General features: G+C 46.5%; 1 protein-coding gene across 1 annotated transcript in view; it reads left to right on the forward strand.

Moving 5' to 3' along the window:
- Window positions 1–4805, forward strand: part of DCAF1 (DDB1 and CUL4 associated factor 1) — a 48425-nt gene extending 43620 nt beyond the window's left edge. The window contains exons 23-24 of the mRNA XM_029083780.1: window positions 437–692; window positions 4405–4805. Of these exons, the coding sequence (XP_028939613.1) occupies window positions 437–692; window positions 4405–4463 (315 nt within the window). The 3' untranslated portion in view covers window positions 4464–4805. The remainder of the gene's footprint in view (window positions 1–436; window positions 693–4404) is intronic.
- The last annotated feature ends 4228 nt before the right edge of the window (window positions 4806–9033 follow it).

Below are 9033 nucleotides of genomic sequence, written 5' to 3' on the forward strand. Positions count from 1 at the left end.
TGAGAGACTGAACACCCATGCTGCATGCTGTTTGATGCAAAGTAGTGGTTTTGGTTCAGTTGAAACTAAAGCGGTTTGTACAAGACTAGCAACAAAGCGATGGATTAACAGGTTTTATTGCATGTCCTTCTCAAGAGTGCGTTGTGGTGACACATGTTGATGGCCAGGATTGGAAAGGAGCTTGAGCCAGTGGTACCTGTGTTGCACCACCATTTTGCAGATAAGACTTTGCAGGCCTGCAAATGATCTAGCATGTGTCATGTTCTGTAGCTGTCAAGAGAAGGTGTTTATGTGGGTGATGGGAAAGTGTTTATAATGTGTGATGTCTGAATATCGGGAGAAGTGGAATCTATAGGTATGTTTTCTTCAATTATTCTAATTCCATTTCACACTTGTTTTAATGTCTGCAATGGACTATTTTTTGCTGTCTTTATAGGAGGAAGAAGAGCAAGAGGAAGAAGATGATGATGAAGATGATGATGATACAGATGACCTCGATGAACTAGATACAGACCAGCTGCTGGAAGCTGAACTGGAGGAGGATGAGAACAATGAAAATGCTGGTGAGGATGGAGAAAATGACTTTTCTCCCTCCGATGATGAGGAGCTTGCCAACCTCCTGGAAGAGGGAGATGAGGGTGAAGATGAAGATTCTGATGCTGATGAGGAAGTCGAGCTGATTCTTGGAGATAGTAAGTGTGTGCCCAGCTTGGTGACCACAGGTGACCTTGTCCTCTGTTTAATGTCCTGACAAATATGCAACATCTAAGTCTTCCCTGAAATGACTTAGCTGACTTCCCCCTTGCTGGTATGAAAGGCACAAATCATCATGTTTGTTCACCTGTGGCCTCTCAAAGTCACCTATTGGTAAGAACAGCTCTTATCTGAGAGAACAAGTGTGAGTTCTGGAAAGGAAAATATCTTTCTTGAAGTGCTCCCAGGTGCATGTCTGAGAACTTAAAGGCAGGCCAAGAAACTCCATGTGAAGAAGCCTTGTCTGATTGCTTGCCTGTCCTGCCCTTCAAGGGGACACTGGTTAAACTGCTACCTCACCTGTGTTCTCTGCCTTATTGGTACCTGTAAGGACAGAGAAACATTTTTGGTCCTTGGTGCTATTCTTTCTCTTTTGTAATTGCTTAAAGTGCAAAACCAACATGGCATTTCTGACTTTACTTCCTTTTTTAGACTGTTCTGGAGCTAGCATAACTTTTGGGATAAAATTCAAATTGTTCTTTTTCTGGCGTTCCACAGATCTGAAAAGTTAACAAAGCGTGTGTGTGTGTGTGTGTGTATAAGAAAGTAAGTTCTGAACTTTTTATGTAGCAATTCAATTTGGAAAAAGGCTTCACAAGAAAGAGAAGGTGAGTAGGATAGCAGCAGGCTTTGGATTTGTGACACTAGATTCCGTTCCCTTTTTTTGCAGCACAGTTTTTGAGTATGTGCAACCAAGCCACTTAGTCCTTTTTAATTTCCAAGGTGTAAAATGGGGATAATGTAGTTACCTGAAGTTAAAAGGTTGGCAAGGATAAGTAATTACAGTGTGCAAGGTGTTTGAAGTCCTGCAGTGATAGGAGATTGATTCCCACCTCAGCTCTCACATTCATCTCCTCTGCCAATATGCTGGAGGATTAAGCATGCCAGGCCTCTGTTTTGGCACTGATTGTGACTGGCAGACTCATTCAAGTCCCTATTTCTGTTAGAGTGCAGCTCAGTCGTTTTTAAGGTTGTAGTCACATCAGGTTGCCACAGTTGTTCTGTGGGGTCAGTCTGCTGTTCTCTCCAAGGTAGTAGGTATACAATGCAGGGCCATATAGAGCATTTACATAGCTCAGATTCATTAATAGCATGTTGCACTTCAACATTTTGGGATTGTGGATAACTTCTGCCTGTCCCAGTAGCTGGCAGGACCTTCTTGACCCAACTCCACTTGTGTTTCCTCAGGAGGTGCAGGGCCAGAAGCTATTAAGAGAGCACCTGGAGTGCTGTAACTTGCATTGTCCAAGGGGCAGAACAGAGGGGAAGTTCAGGCCATTTCAATAACTATTCCTGTAAAAAAACTAGGTCCTACCTAAGTTATCTGCAAGCATGTTATGCAGTGGCCACATCTATACACTGTTTATGGATAGAACTACTTCATCAGAACTTGATCAGCTGTGGAGCTGCTGCCAGCCCATCCTGTGGCTGTTAGGTTGCTCAGCAGCATCTTTGGGAACTTAAAGCAGGGAGTGCAGCTCTGCCAGGCTGATGGATGCGTGGTCCTTGCACAAGGTTTGACAGGTGGGGTTCTGTGGCTTCTCCTCTGTGGCTTCAGCTTCATCTGGCTTGCTTTTGTTTCTCACCCAGCAAGAGCAATTAAAATTTCCCTCTCCTTTGCTTATGCTGAGCTCTGGAATTAAAAGTTGTTAAGGGCACTGATGCTGTTGCAAAGTACAGATCTGGGGTGTGGTGATGTATTTGGAGTGCTTCTTGCTGCAAACCTTGCTGTGTGTTGGATGAACCTCCATAACATACAGTGGGTTGTGCTTCAAAACAAAGTAAGTCAAAGAACAGTTGAAATAGGGGAGTGAGTGGCTTTGATTCCTTGTGCTTTAGAAGAGATTTTATTTCCTTTTCAGGAATAATCCATGGAGAATGTTTTAAGTATAAATTTGTCTTCCTCTTCCTTTGTCATCACCTTGGGGAGAGTGGATCTGTTTGTCTTGTCCAAAGCAGTTTATGTATTGTGCAGTTCTTTCAAGGGCTTGTTCTTGGGCCAGTGGGATGTCCTTTTTGAAATGCACGTGTGACATAGGATGGAAGAAATATACGGAATTCTCAGCAGCAGCGTGGCTGACTCTTGTTTCCTCTTTTCTTCTGTAATCAAAAATGGCAACTTCCAGGCAGGTCTATAAGCTTCTGCCAAGCAGATAACTGCAGTCAGGTTTACTTACAGATGTGGAGCTCAAAATTGGAAGGTTGTGTGGTGGACTGGAGAATAGAGTTAGGAGATCCCTCTTCAAGGCTTTCCGCTGTTTTTTTTTTTAAAAAAAACAAAAACAAAACCCAACTTCAGCTTCTCTTCTTCTCCTGAGTTTCAGGGTTATCTCTTGTGCTTCTTTCCCTCTCACTTTGTAAGCACAGCTGCTGCAGCCCTGGCTGGTGTTTTACAACACCCCTTAGGTGGTTGTAGCTGTTGTGGGAGCACTGATGAACTCTTGGCTTAGGCTCAATATGATGGATGGTGAGACTGGAGCATCCCTCGCTGATCACAGCGGAAGGGCAGCTGGCTGATCTTCAGGGAGGAGGGTTGGGGGAAAGGGTTTGTGCCCTCTGCTGCTTGCCTGTGGTTTTGTTTTTTTCTAAGGAAAGCATCTGAGAAGGGGTGAACCCTCCAGCAGGCCTTGCTTACCTTGACAGGCATTTTAGAGATCAAGTGTAACTGAGATGGCTAAGAGGAAGTCTTGGTGTGTCTCTCTTTTTTTTTATACTGTTTTTAACACCTAGTTAACTGCAGCATCCAATGAATTCCCATAAGAAAAAGAACCAACGTCACCTCTGAGGTAAGGCAGGAGACCTCTTGCTGCCAGAGCTGCTAACACTTCCCTCTTGCACAACTGAGGGAGGAGAGATCTTATGTTTTAAGATAAAAAGCAAAGCGTGTGTGTGTGTGTGACTGCTTCTGGCAAATCCTTTCACGTCTTCATTCTATACCACAGTGAAGCAAATCAGGAAGAGCACAATTTCCAGGTCACCTTTAATGAGTGCCACGTAGTTAAATTCAGCACAGAAACCTTTGGGTTGCTAGAGGAAGGTTCTAGTTGTGAGTGTATGGATTGCTTCCTCCTCTGTGAGGAGCAGTCCTGCTGTGCTGTGCGTAGGGGAGTGACAGGCTGATGAGAACCTAATACTGAGAAACTCTGGGTCTAACTTCCCACAGTGAATCAGCCACATGTGCTTTACACAGAGCCTGTATTTCACCACATCAGGTTGATGGAACTGCCAAGCTTGCTTTCAGATCACAGCTGTGAGGAGTGACTGTCAGATCTGTCCAGCCCCCAGCATGAGGAGCTATTGCACTTAGATGTGCATAGTAAGCTGTGCAGGTAACTCATGTGCAGGTGTCCTTCTCCCCATCTTGTCATGGGGAAAAAACCTGCCAGCTCATAGAAACTGCACTTGCTAAAGCTGCTTTCCTCCTGACCCTTGTTTTAACCAGGTAAAGAGGTCTGGTGCAGACTGGCTAACTGCTTTTGATTGATTTGAGATGCACTAATGGTGCTGGCTGCCTCCGTCATTGCTGGGCAGTCGCTGCTCTCCAGCAGGTGGTGGCCATCTCTGGTAACTAGGAATGTGTTGCTTTGCTTAGCAGCCCTGACAGCTGTGTCCTGCCACAAACCAAACATAACCTCTGTGTCTCCTTTTCAGCTGACAGCTCAGATAACTCTGACTTGGAGGACGACATAATCCTGTCTCTGAATGAGTGAGGAGTGACTGCCAGGCGGGGTGTTGGCAGGAGGAGACGCTCCCTTCCCAGCAGAAGACCGGAGACCAAATTGGAAACCGATTCTGAGCACCCCCAACCCTTTTTCTCCTGGGAAAACCTGAGGAACTCCAGCCCATCCGCTGTGTTGGTTCGAGGCTCGGCGCTCAGTCCGAGGCTCTACAATAAAGAGACCTGGGGTTAGGCCTCTTTTCTCTCTGCCTTTTTTTTTTTTTATTTTTTATTTTAGGCTGAGATGACTCTCCTCTTCAAGGAAACTTCTGAAGATATTTCACAATATATTTTCTTTGTATAAAGTTCTTTCCTAAAGAACAGAAATAGTTTTATATAAAACAAAAAACAAAAAAAAGGCAGGTGTTCTAGTAAAGAGGGGATGAACTTTGTATTCCTGTAGTACCTTGTTACCATGGGGTAGGTTCAGGGGAGAAGAAATCTTTAAAATTAAAAGAAGAGGCATTTTTATGCAGCTACTAAGTGAAATAAGAGGATTGTGATTTCTAATATTGTTGAGGAGTGAGAATATTTTTATTTTAAATATGATTTTATTTTTTAAAAAAGAAAGCAACAGGTGTTAACACCTGCTAGTGCACCAGTGTGTTTCAGATGCTTTTGTCCTCCAGGGAAGAGCCCCGGGGGTGTTTGGTAACTGAACATACAGGCTGTTCAAAGCAGAGATTCTCGCTGTGATACCAGCTATAGTCAGAGGCTGAAATCCTGGCTTGGCCTAGCTGGAGCCTGGTATTCCTGAAGACACGGGGATCTGGGATTGAAGTTTGAGCCCTCTTTCTCCCCTCTGCCCTTTGTGGTTCAAATTTTTTAAATCTTTTTTTTTTTTTCCCCTCCTCCCTCTTGCCCTCTGTGTGGAAACTGCAAATTGAAGGCCTTTTTCTTTAATGTAAAGTGTATTTATTAAAAAATTAAATACAAATCCTGTCTCTGTTTATGGCTCTGAATTGTAGCCATGCATTCCTCTGCCACACATGCAGAAGCACTGCTCTATACACCTGAGGAGCTCAGCCAGGGAGCAGCTCGGTGTAGCTCCCAGCCTGGCTGCAATAAGGACAAAGAAAACAAGGGGTGAGGTTTCTGAGAGCCCAGGCTGTGCCCACTGCTCCAGTCCACCAGGACTCCCAGAGCTGCACCACCACATCTCACAGTGCCTGTGGATTCAAATCTAACTTGTTGATTTGTCTGACAGCCTTGAATTTTCCATGAGGTTGCAGGTCCTCACTGCGCCGGCTGGGAGCTGGAAGGTGCTGCTGATGCCAGGCTGTGATCTTTGTTTAAAGATTCACTCGAATACCCGTCCCGTGGTTCAGCTCCAGGAAGCGTGGTGAGCTGCAGGGAACTCTCACCACCTTGCTGGTGTGTGCCAGCAGGCGGGAGCGACACTGGGCCTCCTCTTCCATGTGTGGTTTGGCATTACGTAGGCTGCCTGTGGCTATGCTGGCAGAAGGCAAAGTGGGTGCTCCTGTTTGTACGTGACAAGAGGCCCTGCCCTTAGAAGGGGATGAAAAAAATGGCAGTTGAGTGTTTGATTTCAGTGTACAGCACATAACTGCACAGCTTAGTTCTGTGAGTCAGAACTGGAAGGTAAGTGTTGCTCGTTCCTTCCTTGGACGAGGCCACTAAATGTTCTATTTATTGCCAGGTGCTCAGATAACATCCACTCAACTTCTTACCCTTCCTCTGTTTTGGCTGCTTTCAGAACAGGGTTTGAGGCAGAACAGGGAGCTGGAGGCTTCTCACCCCTTGACACTACAGCAAGTTTTCCACCAAGAACTCTGCTCATTTCAACTAAGGCTCAAGGTTCCATTGCTTGAAGAGGAAGGATTTTCTTTTTAACCAAGAGAAGGGGTATCTTTTCTTCCCTCCAGCATCACATCTACTTAATGCACTTACCCAGAGCTGCTTGTTAATAATTAAAAAGAAAGGTTCTGCTGCAGCTTATAATGGATAATTGTACCCTACAGAGTCCGTAAAGACAAGTTGCGATTACTACAGCATTTAAGACCAGCAATTGGAGCAGCATTCTGATTAAATGAGGGGATTGAAAGTTGGATATGCCATCCAACAGCTGTGGAAACCAGCCTCTGCCTTATCAAAAAACATCTTATGCAACTTTACCTTAGAAAATGTGCTGCTCAGGAGGAGGAAAAAAACTTAAAGCTACTCAGCTTAGCTACACAACTTGGCTACCACTGCCAGAGGGAGGTACTGTGCCAGATGTGTCCATATCTTGTGCTGGGTTTATACCAGAGCCAGGATCAGCTGCATCTCTTGCTCTTTTGGGCCTGGCTGTCTTGGAGAAATTGACCAACTAGTTTTGTGAGACAGAACCAAAACATTTAGGATGGAACCCCTATTTATAAATTTGACTTGAAACTGGGCCACTATCTGTGCCATCCATCTCTTCCCCTCCCACACCTATCCTGACTTTATTGAAGGGAGCAGGCTGGGGCTAAGGAGGCAGGGCTGGGCTGCAGCAGCCTGTGGGTCATCCACCAAACCCACCCAAGCAGCCCCCTCAGCCTGGCCTGGGCAAGCTGGGCCTCTGCTTAGTGCAGAGCTGCCAAAGTGAAATACAGAGCTGCACCCTGTGCTACCTCCTGGGTTCTTCCTGGGGACCAGAGTGATGGCAACACAGGGTGGGTGCAAAATGGGAATTCAGAAATGAGGACTAGCAGGGATTTTTGTGTGTGTTTGGTTGGTTGGTTTGTTTGTTTGTTTGTGTCAGGCTGTGATTCTGCATCTACTTGGGACAGGGGGAAATCCCAGTGTCTGGAAAATCACCTCTTCCCCTAGCATCATGATTTAATCCATTTAAAAGCATGGTGTTTGGGAAAAAGTCCCTGACTGTCTTCCTGACTGTGCATACCACGTTGCTGATGTGATGTCCTGCAGCATTTCTTCTGCTATGCAGACACAACAGCCCTTGGTTTAGGGGGTGGAAGGGGCATTTAACTGTCCTGCCAGCTGGCTAAGACATGTACCTCCCTCTGTCTGCAATGGAGAGGAGCCTTTGCAGGAAAGATGCTGCGTTTCCTGCTGTGGTGCAAGCAGAGCCCAGCCCAAGCCTACGCCCTTGTATTGCCGTGGTCATCTTCACTCCGTGACCAGACCGTGAGTAACAGCTCAGGCCCTTTGCTACACTGCAATGCTGTTGTGTAGAGTAGGCTGTGTCCCACTGTGCCAGCCCCCCGGGAGGCTGGGTGCATATCCCTGCAGCGTGGTTGATTCAAAATAATCTCATGTTGGCCACGGCTTGGAGAGCAGGGTGGGAAACTCAGGGCTGGTCAGTAGTTCAACCTGTGTGTTAGCCAAGAGTAGTAGCCAAGGTGTGATCGGCTCATTGGTGCTGGTGATACGCATGTGCTGGGCACCTGTGACTGTCTAGGGCTTGTCCTGTTGTCCATGTTCCTGCTGTAGTAAAGATGGCCAACAACTCGTGTTAAAAAGAGGCTTTGTAAGACAGAATAGTTACTGAGTGGGTATTGAAAAAAAAAAAAGAGCAACTCAGTCTGCTCTCAGAGCACCAAATCCACAATCCCACACCCTGGTCCCACGTAGAGTTTCAGCTCACCCTTACAGAGACCGTTACCCTGTTGCAATTACCTTACAATTACCTTACTGCCATTGCTGTATTGGGCTGAAAGACCACAGAGACCCCACCCCCCCCCTCCCCTGCCCCCCAGCACTCTTATACCCACCATCTTCCACCATCACTGGTGTCTCAACCTCCCAGCCAGGGCTGGGGTGTTCCTCCCACCTCCCCACTATGTATCTGCCTCCCATCCCGATTTAAGGGCCAAGCCCCACAAGCTGTCAGACAGAGGTGCAGCGTTGTTCTGCTGTAACCATCATCTGCCCTTTTCCAGGCCTGTTTCTCTCAGAAGCAGCCTGGATGCGCATGAGGAGAGGGGGTGGCGGACAGGACTACAGGACAGGGGCCTTTGGCCTCAGCACAGTCTGTCTGTCCAAGCGAGGGCTGTGGCTCACTTGCATCCTGAGGAGCTGGGAAGGCTCAGGTCACCAGGTTAGAGGGCTGATGCTGCTTCTCTCCCAGGTGGTTTTTTTCCTTTAAGTCTTTTACTTCTCCCTTACACCTGTTAATTTGTTTGTGGGAGGGAGATGGGTTGGTCCTCCATTCACACACACGTGCTCACAACTGCCAGTCACTTCACTGGGAACAGAAATCCCATCATTAAAAATCATGATAATGTTTTGTCTTCTAAAAAACCCCTACGTTATTATGTACTTGTCTTAAAAGGAAAGTGGGAGATGGGGGATTTCTAATGGTTCCCTGGCTTTGCCATCAGGCAGTTGCAGCTCTTATCATGTATTGATTCAATTCCTCACATTCTCACACCATAACACACACACACACACGAGGCCACCCCACAGCAGCACGAGCTGCAGCTCCCTGCCAGGCGTTGTTCCTGCACCACAGTGCAGACTGAACATCTCCAACATGTAGGATACTCTGACAAAAAGCTCTAAGCACTCTGACTCTGGCCATAAGGGGTATTTAATAGCACTTGGTTTCAGATAAC

This window comes from Antrostomus carolinensis, unplaced genomic scaffold (genome assembly GCF_000700745.2).
Source record: "Antrostomus carolinensis isolate BGI_N321 unplaced genomic scaffold, ASM70074v2 scaffold16392, whole genome shotgun sequence".
NCBI lineage: Eukaryota > Metazoa > Chordata > Aves > Caprimulgiformes > Caprimulgidae > Antrostomus > Antrostomus carolinensis.